General features: G+C 42.1%; 1 protein-coding gene across 3 annotated transcripts in view; it reads left to right on the forward strand.

Annotated features, from left to right (window-relative positions):
• WISP1 (WNT1 inducible signaling pathway protein 1) overlaps positions 1 to 25,692 on the forward strand; it is a 38,895-nt gene that overhangs the window by 10,487 nt on the left and 2,716 nt on the right. Inside the window, exons 2-5 of one of the 3 annotated variants that reach the window (XM_021386580.1) lie at positions 18,062 to 18,091; positions 18,973 to 19,252; positions 22,869 to 23,126; positions 25,255 to 25,448. In XM_021386580.1, the coding sequence (XP_021242255.1) occupies positions 18,062 to 18,091; positions 18,973 to 19,252; positions 22,869 to 23,126; positions 25,255 to 25,448 (762 nt within the window). Of the gene's footprint in view, positions 1 to 5,400; positions 5,489 to 18,061; positions 18,092 to 18,972; positions 19,253 to 22,868; positions 23,127 to 25,254; positions 25,449 to 25,692 lie in introns of those variants that run through there. The other 2 variants (XM_021386582.1, XM_021386581.1) reach the window with 2 other exon arrangements.

The following is a 25,692-nucleotide window of genomic DNA, read 5'->3' on the forward strand; positions in this document are numbered from 1 at the left end:
CAGATAAGAAGCTTCTGCTTCTTTTAGATGATACGCTTAATTCGATGTGATTTACATATATGTATACATAAAAAATACACGTGTATATTGCCCCCTACACACCTGTGTTTTTATGGTTTGTGTCAGTTATTCCATATGTATCACATAGGCTGTCTGTTGCAGGCTGAGGAGATGTCTGTATCACATTTTAATTTTCTTTTTTTCCCCTCAGCTATATTTAAATATGTTCCAGAGTATCATCTAGAAGGCTGGAATATTTGATTAGAGGAGTAAATGGATATGACAGCAGCACAGCTAGGGTTTCTTTAAAACCTCTCCATTCTCGATGACTGCACCATTTTATGGAGGAATAGTTGAAAACTTACATCTGTCCCATTTCCCATGTGATTGTATACCTGTCAATCTGTTGATGGTGGTTTTATTGTTCACTCCATGACACAGAGGGGAAGCTTGCTTAGAAAAACCGCTGGGAGCTGTGCAGATATAAATATTTGGGCTTAACACCACATCTCCCGCCCCATACACTTCCCAAATGTGCTATCTGGGACACGAGGTGTGCGTGGGGAGAAGCCCCGGCCGAGGAGATTGCTCGGGAGAAGCAGGGCAGCTCTGAGCCCTGACATCTGTGCACCAACACTGCCCTCGCGTGTTGGGGAGCCGGGAGCCCAGCCCCGTGCTCGTAGCTCCCACTTGGCTTGCTGGGCGCTGCGTGCAGCCAACACCAAGCCCAGCTTTCCAGAGCGAAGCAAAAATGTCAGTACCCAGATCATGAGAAATTAATCTTTTTCCTCCTGGAGACAAACCCATAGAGGGTGTCCCCTCCTTTGTGGGAAAGCGGCAGCTTTAACCGTATAAGAGCTGAAATGTTTTTAGCAGTTTATGTTCTTTTAGGTGGGTAAATGGCAGTATTTGCCTGGAGTGGTTTTCTGGGGGGAGATGTGAGGGTGCTGATAAGCATGGTGAAGTCTAAAACACTTTCTACTTGTACTAAGGCGCTTCTTTGGAATCCCCCATGTCAGCTGCAGCAGTACTCAGGACTGAAAAAAAAAGGGTTTTGAATAGAATCATAGAATCATTAAGGTCAGAAAGGCCTCTAAAATCATCTAGTCCAACCATCAGCCCATGCCTGTGACCGCTCCAGACCATGTAATTCAGTGCCACATTGACACTTCCTTGCACACCTCCAGGGACAGTGACTCCACCACCTCCCTGGGCAGCCCATTCCAGTGCCTCACCACTCTTTCAGAGAATAAATTTTTCCTAATGTCCAACCTGAGTCTCCCCTGGCACAACTTGAGGCCATTACTTCTCATCGCTGTTACCTGGGAGAAGACTCTGGCCCCCACCTTGCTGCAACCTCCTTTCTGGAAGTTGTTGAGAGAGATAAGGTCCCCCCTAAGCCTCCTCTTCTCCAGACTGAACAATCCCAGTTCCCTCAGCCGCTCCCCATAAGGCCTGTGCTCCAGACCCTTCGCAGCTTCATTGCCCTTCTCTGGACACGCTCCAGGGCCTCGATGTCTTTCTTGCAGTGAGGGGCCCAAAACTGAACACAGTACTCAAGGTGCAACCTCGAGCTGTTGTTGTTGTTTTTGGTTTCATGTCATTTACAGTGTTAGGAGGTCTCTGGAATTCTGGGGAATTCTGCCACCTAGTTGTTTTTTACCTGAGCCGCTGTGAGTATCTCAGCAAGTGTGTGAGTCACGTGTGAGGGACCCTTACATCGCTTTGCACCAGCACAGCCAGTTGTAAACTGCTGATTACTTCTGTTTGTTGGAGGTGCTGGAGAGGTGAAAAATTTGTGCCCTTTGCAGGCAACGGGTACATGTGATGGCTGAAAGATAAAACACAAAGTGACTGCTGAGCAGGCAGCATATGAGAACTGGCTCAGTGGAACAAATTCTTTTTTGCATCCAGTAAGAACTAAACAACTTGTTTTATTCTCTGTGTGTAGGAGGCAGGATCATGGTATGGTTGCAGTGTAGGAACAAGAAGTCTAGCTGCTATTTTTGGATCTTCCACAGACATCCTGTCTGCCTTCAGGACAGTCACTTCATCTCTTGGGCCTCAGATTAAATGGGGTTGTTTGATATTTTCCTCCTTGCAAAAGATGCTGCTTTTCACCCTGAGCATTCCCTCCTTGAAGCAGAACGTGTCATGCTCTGCTCGCCCTTGCAAGTGCAGTGCATGTGTTTCCATCCACAGAGCTGACACCGCTGAGTGTATCAGCATGCACTGCTTTCACCAGCTATTTCATGTTCTTTCTCTCACATCTGGATTGCCAAAGCCTTATATTTCAGTTCTCCTTCCACTGACTTCAGGGGCATCACTTCACTCCTCTTCTCTTCATGAATTGATGGCAAGAGTTGTTCTAATTTCCCCACTTGTAGTTTACATTGTATTTAATTTGAAAGCAACAGTTTTGTCCCTAAAGCTTTGTACAAGCCAACAGCAAATCTGTGGGCCTCTGGTTTCTTTTTTCCATCCCCATTTGGAGTGTGGCAGCTTTCCTTTGTTGGAGATGGGAGGGAAGGTACAGATGCTTTGGGGGATTTCTGTTGCATATTAAAACAGAATCTGAGCTTCAAATGTGTCTGGAATAGTGTTTGTCATGCAAAGCCCATGCTGACTTGAGGGCTGGCTCCATCCACTTCCGAACCTCCCTCCTCCCCATTGCCTGAGTTTGCTCCTTTTGCTGTTTTTGGGCCAGCTCTCCAGGAACACACTGTTCCCCTCACCACCCCCCTCCTCCTGTTTCATAGCACATGGGATAAGATGCTGTTTTCAGCCATCTCTCTGCTGACTGCTGTCCTGCAGTGGTTCTTGGGACTGCAGTGGATTTGTGGGTTCTGGTGGATGAAAAGCTGGACGTGAGCCAGCAGTGGGCACTTGCAGCCTGGAAAGCCAACAGCATCCTGGGCTGCATTGGAAGAGGGGTGTCAGTAGGGAGAGGGAGGGGACTGTCCCCCTCTACTCTGCTCTTGTGAGGTCCCATGTGGAGTACTGTGTCCAGTACTGTACTAGGGCCTGTAGGGCAGAAAGGATGTGAAGCTGTTGGAACAGGTCCAGAGGAGGGCCAGGAAGATCATCAGAGGGCTGGAGCACAGGCTGCCCAGAGAAGCTGTGGATGCCCCATCCCTGGAGACATTCCAGGCCAGGTTCACTGGGGTCCTGGGCAGCCTGATCTGGTGGGTGGCAGCCCTGCCCATGGCAGGGGGTTGGAACTGGGTTTACGTTAAGGTCCCTTCCAACCTAAGCCGTTCTAGGATTCTAGAATTCAAAACATTTGTGTTGTTAACCTGTAGGTATGGAGAATAAACTGTTTATCACTGCTACTGCATGGGGCTGGCTAATGCAGTGAAAAGAAGGCATGTGGCCCTCCTATCCATGTACCCACATCCTCAACCAGCATCCTCTTGATAAAGATAATGGCAGGAAATGGGCAAGTGTCTGCTGCAAAACTGTACTGCAATGCAATGGTCCTGCAAACATACATAAGAGTGCAACCAGCTTTATGCAGTTCTTGTAGGACAAATATTCTGGGCTTGTTTTCAGTATGGGGAAGACTTACGGTCCTAGCTGTGAGCTAGGAGCCGAAGGAAGGAGAATCCTTCCCATACCAGCCCTGTACGATTTTAAATATGGAACTCTGTGGAAATCCAGGCCAGTACTGACAAGATACAGAGAACTTTCCTATGGCAAGAATGCAGAGGAAACTTGATGACTGTGAGAGAACACTACTGTTTTGAGACTAAATTCCAAGTTTTCTTTAAAGAAGGAAAGAAGATCTGAGATCATCTGTGGATAGGAACTCTGTACTATGCAGACAGAGCACTGTTTTGGAACAAAACCATTGTTTTATTCTCTTCTCACTACTGTAGAGTAAATGTAAATGAAGTATTTTGATAGTAATCATTCTGAATGATTTCAGTGTTACGAACATGCAGTTTCCCTGACATTTCAGCCTCTACCTGTGGAAAGCTCTTGACTTCAGAAAATTCATTCATCTCTGATACATTTTCTGGTCATGTAATTTCCTTTTAGCCTTATTAAAATTTAAGTGGCGTACATTCCTGCCCAGAGAGGTGGTGGATGCCCCATCCCTGTAAAAACTCAAGGTCAGGCTGGACAGGGCTCTAAGCAACCTAAGCTGTAGGTGTCCCAGTTCAGTGCAGGGGAGTTAGACTAGATGACCTTTAAAGGTCCCTTCCAACTCAAATGATTATATGATTCTATGATTCCTTATAGTTCTAATTCCTCTTTAGTCAAACTGCTACGTTTAGCAGTTATCTGATGCTATTAAGATCTATTGGATAAAATGATTGATCAATATTTAACATGAATAAGGCAATCATCCAGGGGAAAAGCAAACAAACAAACATAAAACAGATGTGGATCTAAATCACTCTTAAGGATGAAACATAGGACAAAAATGTAACAGACCCTAAAACTCAGGCATCCTGTGCTGTAAAGCCACTGAAAAGCACACAGCACTTGATTCCTTTCTGTTTTGGAGAGTTAATGGTTATGGGCTCCCCAAGGATCAGCCCTAAACTCCTGTTGACCACAGTACAGTTTGGATCCATGCACACATTTTGGTATCTCTCTATTTTTCTCTGCTGTGTATCTGAATCCAAACTGAAAACAGTGAGACTTGGATGCTCCTCTGAGACTGCAAGATAGACTGAAAAATGGAAATCAAAATTTTAACATTCTAGGGTTTTCAGCTTAGCAGAATAGGGGAAAGAGAAGAAAAGTGACCTGGAGACCTGGCAACATAAGAGATGGACAATCGTGGGAGGTCTGGTCCGGACAGCTCTGGTTGCACCTGGCTCAGCTTGACCTCAGGGCCTGGTAGTCATCCTCCAGACAGCAAACTCCCATTGTGTGAGCTTTCTTCAACCTTGAATAGGCTTCATTTCTTGGCTGCGTCCTGGAAAGTGGATGCTGTTGCTGATAGCACTGTGTGGCTGCCAGCACACTGGAGCCAAATCTCCCCCTCTCTACAGAACTTACACAGTTGGGGTCTTTCTTTTTGTTTTTAAATCTCAACTGGTAATCTTCTCAGTGGATTTAGGGAAGAAAAGGACAAGTTAAAACTGCACTTTTCACTCCAGGTTCCACTTTCCTGTTGATGCAGCCACATGTTTCCTACTCACTGGTTTGGTAAACAGTTTAACTCTTCAAATCTTCATAGAATCATACAATACCCAGAGTTGGAAGGGACCCATAAGGATCATCAAGTCCTGGATTCTCTCCTGAAAGCCAGGTCCCCCTCTAGTCTCTGTCCAGAGCAGCCTTTTCTTTTTGCTTTTTTTTTCCTTCACACATCCCACACATTTTACATCCTGTTGTGGTTTAATGTTTTTTTCAGAAAGAACAGGATTTCCTCTTGCTTTTGATGAAAACACTCCTCTGCCTTGCAGCTCTCACTTTCTGGTGTTGCGTTCATGCAGGAAAAAATTGTTATTACTTTCATCTTTAATTCCAGGTAATTAAAATTCTATCAGTAATTCCCTGAGTAATTTCTGCATTCACTCAGAAGAAAAAGGTTTATTTTTTGTCTATAATGGGATGAACTGACCCTTGAATACTTGTGCAGCTTTGCCCTCATGATGGACTTGTCGTGAAAACATTGTTCTATTTTTTATTAAAGACATGGAATTAGGTTTGTTTGTTAGTTGCTTGAGCATGTAACTCGGATGAAGTTAATTGCAGCATTACAAAAATTAATAATATGGACATATTTGTGAACAGAAAACTGAATATAAGCTGACAATATATGCTTGCAGTCCAGAAAGCCAGTTCTGTCTTGGGCTGTATTGAGAGGTTTAGTTAGCAGGTTGAGGAGGTGATTGTCCCCCTCTACTCTGCCCTTGTGAGGCCCCATCTGGAGTACTGTGTCCAGCTCTGGGGCCACCAACATGAGGAGGTCATGGACCTGTTAGAGTGAGTGCAGAGGAGGACCATGAGGATGATCAGAGTGGGCTGGAGCACCTCTCCTGTTGACATGGGCTGAAAGACCTGGAGTTGTTAAGCCCACAGAAGAGAAGGCTGCAGACATGTTAGCAGCCTTCCAGTACCTAAAGAGGGTCGACAGGCAAGCTGAAGAGAGACTCTGCCAGGGAGTATAGTGATGGGACAAAGGAGAATGGTTTTAAACTAAAAGAGGGGAGATTTAGATTAAATGTTAAGAGCAAATTCTTTATTCAGAAGTTGGTGAGGCACTGGAACATTTTGCCCTGAGAAGTTTGCCCAGAGACAATAAAGAAGGAGGATGCTTCATTCCACTGGTCTTTTTGGTAGACTGTAAGCTATGTGGTTAGTCCTATCTCTTGTAACATAAAAATCTTGTCAGAGGACTGCTAAGATGAATACATTGAGTATACTCAATTTGCAGTTGTCCCTTTTCTGCTTTAAGAACCCATACTCCAAACTATTTCAGTCTTGACTACCATCCGGAAAAGTTAACAATTTCCAGATTTGTTTACTGATTTCCTCTATCCTTATAGCATTAGCCTTTGTAATCATCTGTGTGAAGTGTTTCTGTATCATGTTTTCACAAGTAATGCCTCTGGTCCACATGTGGAACTAGTAAATTCCTTCAGATAGTCTGGGTTTGTTCCATAGATTTAGGACACATAAGCTCAACAGAGGTTGGGAAAAGGAGACCTTTAGCTGAGACCTTTAGCTTACACTCTGGCTAAAAGATCTCACTATAAATTTGTAAAGGTTTTTTGTGCTGGTCTCACTTCTAATACGAGCATAGAGTGTTTCTCTAGCTTATGAGTTATTGCATTTTTGGTTTGATGTCTACCTGGCGTGCATGGGCACAGACCCCCTTGCAACTCTGTTCTGAGTGGTTGTGTGCATCTGACCTCATCCTGTGCTGTCAGCTACATTTCTACTGAATGTACTGTTTTTATGTAGAAGTCTTTAGCCTTTTTTTTTTTTTTTGCTATTGTTCAGTAGATTTTTGCTTTTGAAGCCAGCAGAATAAATGCTTAGAATTGTGTGCTTCATATTCTGCTGCTTGCTTCTCCTTTGAACATCAAGAATCACTGTAGCAAAGAACTTCAGAGTTCTTTTAGAGTTCTTTTTTTGGCACATTATAAAACACAGTGACAAAATGCCTAATTAAATCCACTGAGGGAGATTTCAAGAGGCAGTTGTTTGACATTAGTAGCCTGTAATATAGCTATAGGCTTTGTATCAGCTTTAGGAAGAAAACAATTAGGAAGATAATGCGTTCCCAAGGAATTCAGTATTTCATTTCCTTGAGGAATTGATTTAGAGCAGCATCTGTTCTGTGCTGTGTATCATTTTATACGTTCTTTTGGATCCCTGAACCTTAAGTGGATTATTTAGATATTCATCTATTTGTGTGAATCAGTTTATATACACACATATGTAATGGGAATCTTTCTAGCATTTGCAACAGGTGGAGGGGAATGCAGAAAACTCAACCACTGGAAGTAGCATAGACCATGGCAACGTTTCTGTCCTGCTGCTGGTGTTGTGAGGTGCCAGGAGAGTTTGAATGTTTGTCAGCAGAGGTTGTAGAAGATGTCCCGATCCCTTTCCTTCTTTGTGTCAACATGGGTGCTCTTGTTATTCTGTGTTCATATTTAAACTCCCCCTGTGCTGTTAACCACTGTGCATGTCCTGCAGGGGGTGTTTGTGGTTTGTCTCCTGGCTGTGTGTCTCTTTTGCCTCTGCACTGTCAGTGTGATAGCACAACTCTTTCTCTTCTTATACATCCTAGCATACCTACAGTTCTGTTTTCAGAGGGTTCCAGATGCCTGGCACTTGTTCAGAACATGAGACCACCTCTTGCTATCTGGATGTATAACATCATCTTCAATTCCTGTTTCCTTTCCTTAATTTAAATGCTGCTGCCACTAGCTAAATAAGTTTATAACACCATAAATACTTCCTTCATCCCCATGAGCTTTTTTCTGTCAGTCTTTGCACACTATGCACAGTCACTGCAAAGGAGGGCTGTGTCTCTTCAGTCTTTCCTGTATCTGTCCAAACTAGTGTAATCAAATCAATTTGCCTAATAAATCCCAGGTTTTTAAAAGAAGAATCTGACTTTCATTAAAACTCTTTGCTTTACACAGTGTTTAAGGTCCCTTTACACCGCCATAGACTCATGAAAGAATACTAAGCCCTGCATGCTTGCTGTGTTACCAGCTTCTCCATATCATTTGTACTAATCACGGGAACTTGTTTTCCCTCCATCTGGTAGGCCTTGTACTCATTTCTACCTGCAAGCAATGAGAATCAATGATTTTGTAGACTCTTCCATAGATAGGGAAACTATAATAAACACTCTTACATTTCTGAGTATAGGAAGTTCTGTGCTTCTTATAAGCATCAGTCTCTTATATTTGGAAAATCATCTGTTTGTTTTCAGGCCTTGTCATCACGAGTGATATCAGCTAAATCTTTCCTTTCACACTACAGATGTGGAAGTATCACAAGGCCTCCAAGTATAGTGATACTATCATATATGTTAAATAAGGGTCAGAGAGGTTTTCAGGGGAAATGAGGGAGAATTTAAAGAAGTGTTTGATTTGGAAGGGGCCTTTAAAGGTCATCTAGTACAACTCCCATTGCAGAATTATGCAGCTTATTCCTCTTCCCACTTTCCCAGAAATACATTGTCTTCTTTTGGACCAAAAGATCTCCCCTAACTCCCTCTCATCAACTGAGAGCTCTATATACCGTAGCTCTGCTTTGGCACTTGGCTAGGAAAAGAGCATTTGTTTGCTCCACATCCTCACTGCTGAAACAGATCGCTTGTTCCTTTGCCTTCGGAGAAATCAGGCTGTCTCTGCAGTGGGAAACTAAAGAGAGGATGGAAACAGAAGTATAGCAGAGCTAAGCTTTGTCAGTACTCAGAACTGTAGTGTTACTGCTATTTTGTACCATTGACCTATCTAATCGAATCCGATGACAGTCATCTTCCACTCTGGGTTTCAGTGGATTTCTGATTTGGTTTTCTAGAAACAGCCTCAGACACTAGGCAGGTGCTGGATGAACATTTGAATTCTGTGTTCCTGTGCTTTCTTCTCAAAAGAGTCCAGATAATGAGATCTTGATGTGGGTATCTTTGTTTCAAACCAACTAATGCTGTCTTACTCTCTGCACACACAGAGCTGACTCACTTCCGATGCTACGGAAGATTTTGCCATGATTTTGCCTGACAGAGGGTAGAGTAAAGCATATCCTTTTAATCTTGGTCATTCTATTCTAGAATCAGACTCTGAAATAGTTTCAAGTCCTTCTAGAGTGTGCAAGGGTCTGGCATCTTCTGCTTGTCCTAAGAATGTTACTGACCCATATTTCTTTCTTCTGCATTCTCTAACAGATTTAATCACATACCAAAATATGCCATTCTTGGAGCAAAAATATCGTTTCACTATGGGACCCTTTGCGTGGAAAAGATACTGTTTGCCTGGAAATGATACTGTTTATTCAGACAACTTGTAGGCTCCATCTGTTTTTCACTCAACTACAAAGATTTAGCAATGCAGCCTTAGTGCTCATCTTTCACTGAAAGTCTTGAGGTGGCTTTGATATAGTGATATGACACCACATTAAATGGTAGTTACATTTTTTTTAATGAATCTGCACATGCCATGTGTTCCTAAGGGGCCATTAGAGCAGCAGTGGCAGATTCACTTTCCTTCTATTGTCTTGAAATCCTCCAGCTATAAAACCAGACATATGGTATGTTTCCTGTTGTCAGATAAAATAATTATTTGCTGCCAAATAACATATTTGACTGTGCTTACTATATAAGATGTATCTACAAAATAGGATTTATTTTGTCTGCATTAAATGTATTGTTTAGCAAAAAATATGAGTATTTTACTTTTGTGTGCCTGAACCAGATTTGAGCTAGCTAAAGGCAGGACTGAACTGGTTTGGTTTATGGACGTATTCCACACATGGTTTTGACAAAGTATGCAATCACCCAGTCCCAGAAATTTTGGTTGTCAGTGCCCTCTGGAGGTCTCAAGTCCCAGCAGCCAAAGATGGAGAATTCAGAGCCAGAGGATGACCTGTCCCAGTGCTCCGCTTACCTCCTTGTTGAGAAGTGGCCTCCCTGGTGTTCAGACAAAGCCTCTTTGAATGAATTTTGTGGCTATTTTCCATATATATGCTGTCTGCTACCACTGAGAAGAATTTGGTTCTTTGCTATTTCCTAGGTTATGTGCCTATTTCCTAGACATCCCACTTAAAGCAAGGGCTCAAAACTGTAGTCCAGGCAGTGAAATAATCCACTGTTATCTCACCAAGACTAGATTAATTTCTGTATTTCATCTAACCTATTAAGCCCTGACAAGATGAAAGCAAGTTGTTAGCCCTTGATATGGACTTCAAGGAATATGTTTGAAAAATAGCAAATGATCAACATAGAAAACCAAAGCTAAGGGAAAACAGCAGTGGAAGCTTGTTATGGAAGGAAAATTTTTATTTAAAGGAAGTAGTAACATACACCTTCATCAGTTCATCATCATCTCTGGGGAAAGGCTGACATTAGTTCAAGCAAAATGTTTCAGATTTGAGAATTTAAATAATGATAAAATTTTGAAATGAAAAGTTGTTTTAAGTCAAACAGTTCTGCATTGGAAATACTGGTAGAAAACTGCTGACATTCAAAATGCAGACTTCTACTTAGAATAGATGAATTATGAAAACCAAGATGACTTAGAACAATGCCCACCAAATGTTTGCTATTCTTGACAGGGGAAAACAAAGGGGAAAAAAAAAAGTGGAACTTCTGTCCTTACTTCTTTTTCATGGCTTGGAACAGAGTGTAAGAGTAAGAGGACAGAAAGCATCTTCCCTTTGATTCAAGGTCATGACTGAATAGTATGAGATAAGCAAATGCAGAACACGGCTAATTGCAAAGTAAAACCTCTGCCAAAGTAGTCTGCTCTTGTCTGGGAACTGGAACTATGATACTGCTTTTGTCACCCAGCCCATGACTCATATGTCAGCATCTTGTTCTGTACTGTTTTAGGATGATTTGTGACCCTATGACCTTGGATGGTCCAAATGCACTCTCATTAGTTCTGCACTCTGCCTTCCTAAAAGTTAAATCTATATATTCATCTCTTCTGGAGACTCTTCTCTGTTGCTCCTCCAGATGTTCCCTGTTAATTTTCAAACTCTAGTTCAAACTAGTTTTACCACATGAGCTCATTAGCTGTACAGATGGAACATGTGCAGCACAAGACTTTGAAATGTTTTCAGAACGCAGAAAATATGTTGTTTAATGCCCCAATTAGTGGAGTATGTGGTGACAGTGTCAGCTTGTTAATGATGTCCAAACATTTTTAGGTCACTGTATTCTAAGTAAGTGCTAGTCTTACTGGAGGAATGTTTACAAAACATCAGGTTGCTTTCTATCAGGAAGTTCTTTCATTCTGAACACTCCATGAAAAAAGTAAAGAAAACTCAAGACTACACTGAGTTTGCCAGTATAAGCAATATTTTGGCAAAGCAGTGACTGTATGTAATCTTTACTCTGCAATTGTCTGACTGAGTTAGAAAATAATATTTCAAACATCTGCCTACATTCTTCCCACAGATATATTTTCCAAAATGATGTTATGGGAAGTTGGTTTTTCATCACTTGCAGATCTCAGAAATATTAATGGTTGACTCACAGTGGATTTTTTATTTTCTTAAGCTATTGAATGTTGTGCTTCATGCAGAATGTTCCTTTCTGCTCAGCCTACAGTGCACAGCAAGAATAAATCCAACTGGCACTTGACATCTATAAAACTGTCTTACATTTTCTGGGTTCAGAGTCCATCAGTTTACAATATGTTTTGGAGATTACATGTCTGGGATCAATTTTAATAAGGTATCTAGAAACTCACGGATGCTCTGGGAAAGCTGAACCCCTGATAATCATATTTTCCTCTTACTGTTCTGTGTCCTGTAGAATCTGATTTATATCTCTGTCCTGATTCTGGCTCACTCATCATTAGTATTACCTTGAGATAGTTTCTGAACATTCATAGGGATTTTGGGATTTGCTGCAAGAGTATAACAATGAGGAAAACCTGATAGCACTGTGATTACTGCTGATCTAGCTATAAGAACTGGTTCTTTGTCAACACATCTGTCTTGTATGCAATAATAATGCAAATATTCAGCAATATTCAGTTCAGAATTTCAAACTCAGTAAAACCAAAAAACAAGTTTCTACCTTGATGGCCTGGTTTGAGCCAGGCGTTAGTAGACATCTGGCTGAACATGAACCAGTAGTGTCCTCACTGTGGACAAGAAGGGCAATAGCATCCTGACTTGTATCAGAAATAGTGTAGGGTTAGAGAAGTGATCATCACCCTGTACTCAGCTCTGGTGAGGCTGTACCTTGAGTACAGTTTTCATTTTTGGGCCCCTCACTACAAGACAGACATTGAGGTCCTGGAGTGTGTCCAGAGTGAGGTGACAAAGCTGTGAAGGGTCTGAAACACAAGTCTTACGAGGAGAAGCTGAGGGATCTGGAATTATTCATTCTAGGGAAGAGGAGGCTCAGAGGAGACCTTATTTCTCTCTACAGCTGTCTGAAAGGAGGCTGTGGTAAGATGGGAGTCAGCCTCTTTTCCCAGGTAAGTTGTGATGGGACAAGAGGTAATGGCCTCAAGTTGTGCCAGGGGAGATTCATGTTGGATATTAGGAAAAATTTCTTCTCAGAAATAGTGGTGAGGCATTGGAACAGGCTGCCCAGGGAGATGACGGAGTCACCATCCCTGGAGGTATTCAAGAAAAGTGTAGATGTGGCACTGAGGAACATGGTTTAGTGGGCATGGTGGCGATGGGTCGATGGTTGGACCAGATTACATTAGGGATCTTTTCCAACCTTAATGATTCTACAATTCTATGATTCTAAGCCCATTGATGTAAGTCAGGTCCTACTGTGCTCATCCGAGACCAAGAAAAGCACTTGCTCCCTTGACCTGTAGTGACCAATGTTCCTGCTTTCACACCCTAGCAATGTATAATGAGATAGCTCTTCTGCTGAGCTACACCTAAACTCCCTTTGCCACACATTATCTCTTTGCTCCCAGGGTCTAGCTTACAGTCTCCTGAAGCTAGCCTTATTAGGCTTAACAATAACCCTTCCCTGGCATGCCTTCTTCTCTGTCTCCTGTGTACAGTAACAAATCACAAATGTGTCCTGTTCTTTCTCCTTCTCATTTTTTTCTCAAAGCATTCAGAAGACTATAGACAAATGTAATGTCATTTGTGTGCAAAATGAGTAACATTTAGAAAATAGTTGTTTTTCACAACAGTATAACCAGTTGTTTCCATACACTACTCTTCGCTATGGCAATGTGAACTAGGTAAAGCTCTCACCATGGAAACACCATAGCCAGCTTGTCCTTTTAGATTCATTTTGATATGTTATTTATTTTATAGTTATTTGATATGTTATATATTTTATATTTTATTTCTATATTTTATAGAAATAAAAGCTGTCTCTTTTCAATGTGCCTTTGCCTTTCCTTTTCTTCACCTTAACTGAATTCAAGATCAGTTTGTCAGTGAGTAAGTGTCTTGCGTTGTTGGGAAAAAATAATTTGAACAGCAGAAATAATACAAAATTTTGCTCTTCATATGTTTGGAAGCAGAAAGATTCCTAAGGTTTTCAAACGGGATCCTCAGCAGAGGTCTCACATTTCTATCAAGGTTGATGTAATATTTCTTTTTTTCCTTGTGTGCTTACATGGTAGGCATCCATGTATTCTGTGAATGGGGTGAAAATGTTTTGATTTATAGTGTCTCTGAGCATGATTTTCACAACATTTTTAGAGAGATTGATAAAATTGCTCCACTCTCATTGGGAATTTGCCTCCCATTTAGATATCAACATAATACTACTCCCTGTTTAACTGCAGAACTGAAAGGTAATTCTAGACCTCAAATGTGGTTAAAGCTGGTGAACAATCAGCATTATGCACTGAGCTGTCAAGCTCTTTTTCCATTGGGTTTACACTAAGCAGTCTCTGTGCTTTCCCAGTGATAACAGTCAGAGATGGAAGGGTATGTTGCCTCATATTTTATTTATATATACATATAGATATTTCATTTTGACTTCTTTATTAAGCTTCAACCCCTATGTCCCCCTGGGAACAGTGTTGCATCACGTTGGTATGGGGATGATGCAGCTCTGTCAATGTGAGTCTCCTGGGGTGATTTTCAAAGAGCTTTGAGTTTGTGAGAACATTTAGAGTGGTACGTAGAATTGGCTCTACAAACGTTTCTGCTCGGACTGGCTAAATAGTTCAGCCAGTAGGTGGAACCAGGAGAAAGCACATGCACCGCCTGGAGGAGGACAGGACGAATTCACAGTCCTTTCCTTGGATCTGCATCCCTAGGTGTCCCCTTAAAGTGGTACTATTAACTTCAGTGTCCTGGCTTAGGACAGTCAGTGTGAAAAAAATAGAATTACTTCTGAAGAGTAATAAGCTGCTGCTGGCAGGCCTGGGTGCACAAACTCCAACCAGCAAGGCTGTTAGGTTTAGCCTGCAAATCAGACAATCTGATCACACGATCTCCTTTTTATAATAAGGATATTGTAAAAAAGATCTCCACATCAACAGCTTTCTCTTATGAGTGTGCCGGAGGTGAAGGACAGGAGATAATCCAGATTGTGCCTCATTCTTCCATCAGTGATATCTCAAACATGCTCAGAAAGGCAGTATCAGAAATGTAGCTTAAAAATACTCCTCTGAAGTACTCTACTGTTAGAAAATAAAAGCAGTCCGCCAAACAGCATGTGTCCTGCAAACCAGCACTCATCCCCTTGCAGCTGAGGGCCAGTTCAAAAGCCTTTTTAGAGCAAATTACCACCAAGGAGAAAACAGTGCGAGGTGGTAAGGTACTAGGGTTTGAGCAGAGCTCTGCAGACCACCTTCTCACAGCCCTTTCTCCTGCAACACCAGCAGCCAGAGGAAACAAATTTAGAAATCACCCCATCCTTTTTTCTGATTAATAAAATAGAATGGAAGAACGCAGATAACTTTTCCCTCCTTTTACCTACCTTATCTTGAGAAAAATTACCTGAAAGAGACAGATTTAATGAGTAAGGTTTTGCAGCACTGGAACAGTAAAATGAATACACACAAAGGTACTTTTAAATATCTATAAGAAGTGGAAGCAAAGGTATATATTGCAATGTATCTCGGCCTTTATTCCAAGGATTCCTCATGTATTATGTAAAAGTGCTGCTGTGTCTCTTGCAATTTGGACTGTATGCACTAATTTCAAACTGCATCTTGGTCTTTCCAGTTTTAAAAATTAAAACAAACTTACCTCTATTTTATGTGAACAAAGAAATCATCAGGAATTCAATACTAGAGAAATATTACTATCTATCTGTGGATGCAAAAAGAAATCATTTTGAAATTTGCCAAGGATAAACTAGGAAAGACTTTATTAAAGTGTTATCGGGTATAGCAATGAGTAAGTGAGAATGGGCTTTTATCCCCAATAGCAACATTATTAGAGGTCATTAATAACTTGCAGCGGAATACCTTCTCCTCAGCATCCAGCACAACAAATTTGCAGACCCCAAGTTTGAAGAGTAGTTGTAGAAGACAAGTTAATTACCAATATCTGAAAAAAAATATTTCCTAGCAGACACTTTTTCTATTTACTGATGTTATAAATTTGTCAAGTCCCCAGCACTGTTAAGTTTCTCTTCACTCTCATATTGAATATCATATAAAATAGTTGTCCTCCTATGTATTACATTGACCCTTAAGACATGATTCCTGAAATGTAAACTTACATGAGGTCTTTGCTGTATTGTTTTTTTTTTTGTTCGTTTGTTTGTTTGGAGTTTTTTTTGGTTATTTATTCTGCTTTGCTTTTGGTAAGGATGGCTGTTGATAAAGACCATTACTGTGTGTCTTTGATTTGATAGCACCTGTGGAAATGATTGTTTATGTTGTGTTTTTTGGAAAACATTATTACTCTTGGTGATTTAACCATAACACCTATTAATAGGAAAGTGTACGTATCTCAAAAGGCTCTGAGATGCTGCTGTAGAGGGGCTGAATGACTTTTCTGAAGGGATTTAGATATCCCAGTAGTGACAGCTGACCATGACAAAAGGCCAAGTGTTTTATTAATGTGTAAATTGCTTCCCATATAGCAACGCTCTGAGGGAATCAGGTGGGCGGAGGAGGAAGGCCTGGAAGCTGCACAGGTAGAACACTTGCTCTGGTGCCTGATGGACATTTTTCAAAGAAGGTCTGTGGTGACTGAGCCTTTACAAGTCCTTTACAAGAATGCAGTCCCAGCCCTTGCCTATTATCATACAACTGACAGGACTTACTGGTTATTCTTTGCTACGTGTGTTGATTCACAGACATTTTGTCTATCTACACATAGAGCTGTTTGCTCGCTTTTATTAACAGTAGAAACAATGGACTGTGAAGTGATTTACTTATGGGGTTGGGCCATGGCAATGGGCTCTTTAAATAGCTATATGACTTTTGTCTGCCTATCTGGATTTGATTAAGCACTTTTTTTACTCATCAGCAACAAAGTAAATAGGTTTATTGCACTTGAAGAGGCTTCTCAAGTGACAGATTATTGAACCTACTCAAAGTATTCTGAGTGGAATGAAAAATACTACTATTAAAGGGCCAAGGCTTTTCATTGTTCTGAACACTCCTCTTTTAACAACGTTGGCAGCATTAAGGAGCTTTAAAGTGGGAATAAATTACATTGGTATGTTTTAGTTTAAACATGAGTTTAAATGTGATTTTAAGCCAACTTTAAGGCCTACTCTGTGTCAAGGAGGCCTTAATGGATTTGGGAATGATGCCCAGAGCAAACACTTTGCCTATTTGGCAGAGATTAGCAATGAGTTAACAGTTTAGTATTCTATATAAAGGATAACTAATTACGAAGATACTTAAGCAAATCTTCAAATGCAGCAGTAGCAGTGGCAATTCTTGGGGATGCTTTCCCCAACAAAGCCTTTGATTGGAGTGAATGGAAATCCACCCCCCAACCCCTCTTTTTTGAGACATCTGACACTGTAAAGAAGACAATGCATTGGAGAATATATAGAACAGTTATCATGGAAGGAGACTAAAGCACTGCACGCTTCACTCGTAAGAGGAAGGCAGAAATTCATTTATTGATATAAATAGATATAAGGTGGTAATTTGAGCAATGGCTTAACAAGATTTGAAATGGCCAGATATCCTTGACTATTTGCTACATAAAGGGTGGAGGGTGAATAATGAATCTAAGCTCAAATCTTAGTGAAGCTACTATAGCTTAAAAACAAGAAATCACTTACCAAGGATCTGTCAGCAAGGCATCACCACATCCCGGGTGAATCTCTATGCATATATTAAGTAACACTGAGAGGTGTCCCTACTCAAGGGGAGATTCTGGTGTGCAACCAGATGCTTGCAAGAACTCTCCCAGGGGTTCTTAGACTGCTTGCTATTTTTGGGTAGGATGATTGACTCATAGTCATACAATTTAGAATTGGTTCTATTGAACCAGGTATCTGATATCATGTATCTGAGCACCAGTGGTGAAACCTTGATTGTTATTAGTCTCAAGGACAAAATTTTTTGCACTTCATTGTATGTACTAGGACTTAACTGTGCAAAAATGACCAGGCTGGATGGGGTTGAGAGGGGGCAGGAGTGCATTGTCACAGCAGTACAAAATAGCCAGGAATGGATGGGACTACCTTAGTAGGTTTTAGACCTTGTTTTTCCTTGTTCTCTGCACTTGGTAGAGTTACATTCATTACGTTCATTCATTGCAGCCCTCACATCTTGTCACTGGAGAAGGTTTCTACCTCAGGACTGAAAGAGAGCATCTCTGTTGAATGTGTTTATTTGGACACTACAAAGGATGGATAAGGATGAGGATGGTTAAAGGAAATGCATGTCTTTTTTATTCATTTTTTTAAAATGTTATAGCCAGACTATAGCTTCATTGCTTAGCACTGGAATCTCTCAGGGAGCTGAACTGTATGTATGTTGTGTTACAGGTGTGGAGGCAAGCAAAACATTTTTCAGAGGTGAGTGTACTTGAATATCAAAATACGCACAGCCAGTTGGACATTTTTATTTCAGAGGCTTTCTTTGCTTTTCTCTAACCTTGTCTCTGTTCAAGTTAAAAGGCTGAGATTCTGTAAGAAGGCAGTTGTATTATTAATGCTATTGCAAGAAGAGAATAGATGGCCAAGCCATTCTCAGGAGATCCATGATGGAGTGTAAAATCTGTAGGTTTTAGTTCATCCTCACGGTGAAGAGGTTCCTGGCTGCATGCCAGTGAGGGTTGTGGGCTCACAGACCTTTTTCCTGTCCTCTTGTGAGCGGATGTTTTGAATGTAAGGCCCACACAAATATGGATAAGCCTAAAGGAGAAGGAAGTCAGACAGAGCCCATTTTCCTGTGTTTTCAAGTTACAACACTTCATCTTGGTTGGGGACCTGAATGGCAGCTACTGCTGCCTGAGGAAGCCTTTGAGGTGTCAAAAGGCCCCACTGCCATCTCTCAACAAACAGGCAACAACAGGTATGGTAAAGCCTCCTCTGCCACACCAAGGTACCTTCTGTCTGCCATAGCCAAGTACCCAGGATAACACAGACTGGATTCATCACACCTTCATCTCATATATCAGATTTTCCTATGTGTTCGAAGAGGAGAGGTCTGGAAAAGGCTGAGTAACAGCAGACTGGGTCTGTGCAGTTTGAATACCAGTCCAAGCTGCAGAGTCTTCATCCTTGGTTGATACTTGAAGGGGTTTATGGGAAAGCAGTGCCTTTCTGACATTTATTCTTCGGTTTCCTTGTAGCATCTTTGGAACCAATGGGATTTTTATTGAGGACTATTCACCACAGGATTCACAGCCCCTTTTCTCTGGAACGGTTTCCAAGCTGTGTTTCTTTGTTTGTAGGCCATTGCCCAGACCTCCACCACCATGACCCCCAGCATCCCTGCCACGACAGAGGCCTACACACGGACTCAGTACTGTAAGTGGCCATGCGAGTGTCCGAAGTCCCCACCTCGGTGCTCAGTAGGAGTCAGCCTTGTCACAGATGGCTGCGATTGTTGCAAGATGTGTGCCAAGCAGCGTGGAGAAAGTTGCACTGAGGCTGACACCTGTGATTTTCACAGGGGCCTGTACTGTGACTACAGTGGAGACAGACCTAGGTACGAAATAGGAGTATGTGCACGTAAGTGATGTACATATATTTTTGACTTAGATATACATTGGCAGCTCCTCTCTGTCTGAGCTGAAATTTATCTCATTAAATACCTGACTATAAATTCAGCAGCTCCTCCATTCATCCTCTTCCATTTCCTTCCTATCTTCAGTCTCAGGGCAGCTGGCTGGATGAGGAATGGCAAATGAATTCTTGCTTTTTGAGTTGGCTGCAGCCACAAGCAAGAAGTAACCAGGATTTGAAGGCCTTCAGATCTGCAAGTAGATGATTCTGTATTCCATGTAACAGGAAAATGTTCTGTAGAGGGTTGGGGATGTAGGAAGGATAGGTGCGCAGCTGGCTTTAAAGACAAAAAGTATTGGGATTTGGATGAAAAACATGCTGATAAGGAAAGACTTTTGAGTTATTCCCAATAATGGTTTCCAAGGAAGTACAGCACATTTTTGTAGGATATACAAAATAACAACTAGAGAAGCTATGTACTAGGAGCTGTTATCTTGAACAGTGATTTTCAAGATTTGAAAACATCCAAGATTAAGAAAAGAGGATATAAGATCATTCAGATGTTTTGTCTGGTATGAACATGGAATCTTCTTGGGAGGTCTGTAAGAACATGTTAGATAAACGTCTGTCAAAAACAACATCATTACAGCTGGCCGTGCAGCTGGAGAGGAAAACAAGCTGGGCCTTCACACTGCATTGTGTTTACTTATCTAAATGCTTGCTTTCTTAGTTGGATTTCACAATTTGTAGTCCTCCCATAAATCCCAGACATTCACTATACTTGTGGCAACAACAGCGCAATGTAGGAGGAGAAGATCTCCAGCTTGCCCAGTGAGGTCTAGAAGGATTCCCAGTACAATGTGCTTTCACATCCCCATAGTCATGAAAATGTATCCCCTACTCTGTGATGTTTTTGGTTATATGGTGAGAGGTATGGTGGTGTGCCCAGCTGAGGGACATGAGAGGCTAGAGAGAGCCATCTCTGTGGCTAGGAGGTGAAACAGCTTATCTCTGACTACCACAAAAAGTTGTGGTCTTCCCCTTGCTTTCAGCATGTGGGTGGATGCAGATGACAGGATGTGCTGACACATTCTTTTCCATGTGCTAGGTTGTATATAGGCTGCATCCCTCCTCTCTGAGTACACCAGATATTGTCTGCCTGCAGGGTGACTGAAAGCAAGGATGGGACCCTGTGTTGGGGCTTGGGAGTTAACTGTTGTGAGAATTTGCTATGTAGCCAGATGCCAAAAACTCTAGCTCTAGAGAATCCAAGGCATAGAATTGTAGAATTATAGAATGGTTTGTGTTGGAAGGGACCTTTAAGATCATCTAGTTCCAACCCCTCTGCTATAGGCAGGGACACCTCCCACTAGGGAGGTGCTCAAAGCCCCATCCAGCCTGGCCTTGAACACCTCCAGGGAGGGGGCATCCACAGCTTCTCTGGGCACGCTTGACTTACGGGAACAATATAATTTTTGGAAAATAAAGATCCTGAATGACCTTGGAACAGTGTCAGGAAAAGAAATGGGGTGGAAATTCAGGCCGTATCTGGACTAGCATGCTGAGGTATGTCCTGGACATCAGATAGGAGCCTGCTGGGAGTCACTACAGCTCTCCTCGTGTTGCTGGATTTTCTCTGTAGAGAAAGTCTCTAACAGAGACAGTAGGGTGCAGGACATACATCCAGAAGGAGAAGTAGGCTTTGTGCACATAGGGATGGGACTTGTGAAGTACTCCAGTTGCCCATTTTAGATGCAGTCTCAGCATGATCTATATTTGGGGTTGTTTTAACAATGAACCTCTTGATGGATGTGGACTTCAGGAAGCTGAGTTAGCACAGTCCTGGAGGAGTGTCCTTACAGCAAATAAAAAGATACCAGGAAATACAGAATTTTCTTGAAATATCATAATCTGAATGTGCAACCAGAAGTGTAACTGAATCCTCTGCTTTGGCTCCAACAATGAGTAAGCCTTCAATATAAAGGCTGAATATCAAAACTGGAGCTAAGTACAAACTAGAGATCTGGGTCTGTGGTTCGCATTCCAGCAAGTCTAATTATTTATTTATTTTTGTGTGCATGTAGAGGAAAGGATTTGTGTTTGATCTTTTTGTTCAGCTCATTCTAAAAATAGGCAGCCTTTGTGGATTTTAATCCACCAGTTCAGTTTGTGCTGGCCTTGAAGTGCAACCGCACTGCAGCTCCATTTCCAACCAGACTTGAAACTTGAGCAGTCTGATCACTGCGTGCACACTGCCTCCGTGTGACCAAACAGGAAATTGAAGCTTGAATTTTCCTTTAGATTTCTTTCACCGATTCCAAACAATTGTCCATGCCTTCAAAATTAAAAAGTTGCTCTGTCCCTTACTACCTGAATCGATGAGACTCCTATTCAAGGGCAGTGAAAAAGCTTAATCTTCCATGTTTTCATTTACAAATATGCATCATTTTTCATAACATTACAGTGTTTTTCTTCATTTTCCAAGGAAATTGTTCTGTGATAAACTGGGTGAGATCTACTTGCCTAAATAGAGTAATCTGGTGTCATATTAGGTGCTCCTTTGCTATCTTGGCTGTCCTCCTACTGCTTCTTTGGAAGGGCACAGGTGTCATCCAGAACTGTATTACATTTGAGACTGCATGTAATCCTCTCTTATATTCTCTGAAATCATCAAATTTCACTCAATATCAGTTTTAATTAATTGGATTGTTCCTACTATGAATAACTTATAATAGCTTCTATCAGCCTGCCATGAAACGATCATTTAAGTGAGAATTTGTGCATGAAACATTTTATTTTATACTTTTTTTTTTTCCATGAAGCGTTATAGGATTTATTTTTTCAGTGATTCAGAATAAAAGGTTTCCTAGATGGAGTGACTGTGTTTGTCTCAGCACCATGCTGAACACTGCAGCCCTGTCATGTCCCTGTCTTGCCTCCATTTGCTCAGGGAACAACTTGGTAAATAACAGAATTGCAGAGGTTGGAAGGGATCTCAAGAGATCATCGAGTCCTACCCCCTGCTAAGGCAGGTACCCTGCAGTAAATCACATAGGTAGGCATCCAGATGGGTCTTGAATACCTCCATAGAATGAGACTCCACAACCTCTCTGGGCAACCTGTTCCAGGGCTCCATCACCCTTACTGTAAAGGGCGTTTTACAGAACTTCCCATGTTGAAGTTTTAGGCCATTGTTCCTTTTCCTATTGCTACATACGATCGAGAAGAGCCTCATCCATTTGCCTCTCACCTTCCTTTAGATATTTATAAACATTTATCATATCCCTCTCAGTCATCTCTTCCCCAGGCTGAACAGACCCAGATTACTCAGCCTTTCCTCATATGGGAGATGCTCCAGGCCCTTTATCATCTTATACAGCCCTCTGCTGTACTCTTTCTAGGAGATCCATCTCTTTTTTTGAACTGGGGAGCCCAGAAGTGAACACAGTATTCTAAATGTGGCCTCACCAGGGCAGAGTAGAGGGGAAAGATCACCTCCCTTGACCTGCTGGCCACACTCTTTTTAATGTACCCCAGAGTGCATTAAAAGGAACATTAACACAGTTTGTTGACAGCATTATTTTAATGGTGCTTTGTGTGTCTTCTTCTTCTCTCCTTTCAGAGATTGTCGGTGTAGGATGTGTCCTCAATGGAGTGAGATATAATAATGGAGACACATTTCAGCCCAACTGCAAATACAACTGCACATGCATTAATGGGGCTGTGGGCTGCATTCCCATGTGCACAAACTCTCGTCCTCCCCTTGTCTGGTGCCCAAACCCAAAGCTGATTAAGATGGCAGGGAAGTGCTGTGAGCAGTGGGTTTGTGATGACTCCAAGAAAATCAGGAAGACTTCTCCACGCCACATCTCTTCTGCAGGTATGGTGAGCGTTTGGTGGATCTCTCCTTAGTAATCAGGGAATTGAATCATAGCATCATAGTATCGTAGAATCATTAAGGTTGAAAAAGACCACTAAGATCATCTAGTCCAACCATCAACCCATCCCCACCTTGCCCGTTAAACCATGTCCCTCAGTGCTACATCTCTATGTTTCTTGAACACCTCCAAGGATGTTCAAGACTCCACCACCTCCCTGTGCAGCCTGTTCCAATACCTCACCAGTCTTTCTGGGAAGAAATTCTTCCTAATATCCAGCTTGAATCTCCCCTGGTAGAACTTAAGGCCATTACCTCTTATCCTAATTTGAAGTCAGTGTCAACAATGAAATTATCAGCTTGCACTGTCTGACCTGGCAGGTGTCTCGTATTTGTGTGAACAAGGCACAGAAATTCTTAGATGGCTTGTAGTGAAGGACAGGACATGCACACACCAGTGGGGTGCTTTACCTCCAGAGCAGCAATGTGAGATCCATCAGACATGCTTGTGTGATGAAAAACACACTGCTGGCACTTGTAAGATATCACAAGCCCTTTTTACTTCACCATTTTTTTTCTCAGTCTGGACCTCTGCAAAGCAAAGTGATCTCATTTTAATTTGGTACTGTGAGTTTCTCTCTGGCTTGTACTCCATTAGTAATACGTTTTTAAAGCCCCTTTATCTTAATAGTCCCAAATTCAGATACACTTTGAAATAAGTTATTGTGGTGGAAGGTTCATTAGTAATTTTAGGCAAAATTGTCTTTGTACTGGTATAGATTTTAGCAGTTATGTTCACCTGGATTGATGTCATTAAACTTATGTATCATATAAGGTGTCTTCTTTCCTCATGCTCACACTCACAGTGAGGATCATATAGCTCTCTGAACAGACATGGTACCATTTGCCTCATGCATGGTCCGTAAATCTTTTGATGTGCTTCCTTTGCCATATGTGGTACAATTATCCTCATAACACTGTGAGGCAATGTAGTGACATGAGTCACATCAGCCCCATTCCACAGAATGCCTCACAAAAGTAGAGCTCAAGGAGACACAGGTTGTTTGTGGTAGACCAGGGAACTTGGTTATTTTTTCCTTGATAATATATATATATTTTTTTTTTCCATCCTTGGACTGTATGTTTGTTGTACAAAAAAAATAAGTATAGAATATCTTGAGTTCCAAGAGAACCCATAAAGAATCGTAGAGTCCAACTCCAATCCTTTTTGTGGATTAAAACCACCAGCGTATATCACTCACTTCTGTCCCAGGTATCTCTGAGCTGCAAAGTAGGTCTAAATTTAAAGCATCTATTGTTGAAATTAGCCTTTTCTCTGCATGGACTATAGCACACAAATGGGCACAGCACAGCTTCCCCTGCCTAACTTTCTATCTTAAAAGTAGGAGCGAGGTTAGCTTTTTTTACGTTTGATGTAATTATTAAAATAGCATTTTAAAATGGATAACTAATATTATAACGAGCATGCTCAGCACCGCTGAGTTTCTATCAGAGCTGTGCTGTGAGCTGCAGACCAGTGGGGACTTTTGCAAAGACTGTGAAGGAACCTGACCTGAGGTCGATGGCTTCTTTCAAAACAGAGCCCACCCTTTTCTCAAGTGGTTCTCAAGCTCCCTGTGAGCTATTCAAGCTGCTCTTCCTTCCAATGAAAGGCAGTGGCCGCTTCCCAGACCTCTCAGCCATCCAGCAAAGACTGTCAGCAACTTTCTGCTGCAGGGAATCAATTGAATGGACTCAGAAATAACCCTTCATGGTGCAATCAGGTCTCATTACTTCCCTGCACCAACTTCAGTGAGAAAGTGTTCACATCGTGGTAGCACCTGGAGGCCCAGACAAGGACCTACTTGTGTGAGGCTGTAAAGAGAAACAGAGAAATCAGCCCCGGCCCCGAGCACTCACAGTGCTGAAGGAGCTGACACAAGTAGGTCAGCAGCGAGGGGGGTGGGATGCGAAGGTAACAAAGCAAGCGGAGCTTCGTGGGGATGCTGAGCTGCTCCATTGTGATTTAATTATTTGGGTTAGTGGCCTGAATGGGTAATGAGCTTGAGCAAGGATGTTTAACACAGAAAACTGCCTGGCTGAGTAATATACAGTAATCTGGTCCCTCCAGCATACGAGGGGGAGGATGAAGCCTGGCAGAAGAACTGCATCGTTCACACCTCACCCTGGAGTCCCTGCTCAAAGACCTGCGGGCTGGGCATCTCCACCAGGATTTCCAACGACAACGACCAGTGCCGGCTCCTGAAGGAAAGCCGCCTGTGCAACATGCGGCCCTGCGAGGTGGACATCACCAAGCACATTAAGGTGGGGACCGTTTCTCTGTGCTTGCCTTGAACTTTGCCTGGACACGGAGTCAGCCTTTGTTTGGCAGTGTGCTGGCCTCTGAGAGCTGCAATCCTGAACTCAGAGGCCATTAGCAAGCACACATGGACTCACTGTACTGCAGAGAGGTCACAATGTCCCCTCCTGTGCTTTCACATGCCAGAATGAAAATCTTCCCCTGAGAGCTTTAACTTCATCCAAAAGCTCCTTACAAGGAAAAGCAAGC

This window comes from Numida meleagris, chromosome 2, assembly GCF_002078875.1.
Source record: "Numida meleagris isolate 19003 breed g44 Domestic line chromosome 2, NumMel1.0, whole genome shotgun sequence".
Taxonomy (NCBI): Eukaryota; Metazoa; Chordata; class Aves; order Galliformes; family Numididae; genus Numida; species Numida meleagris.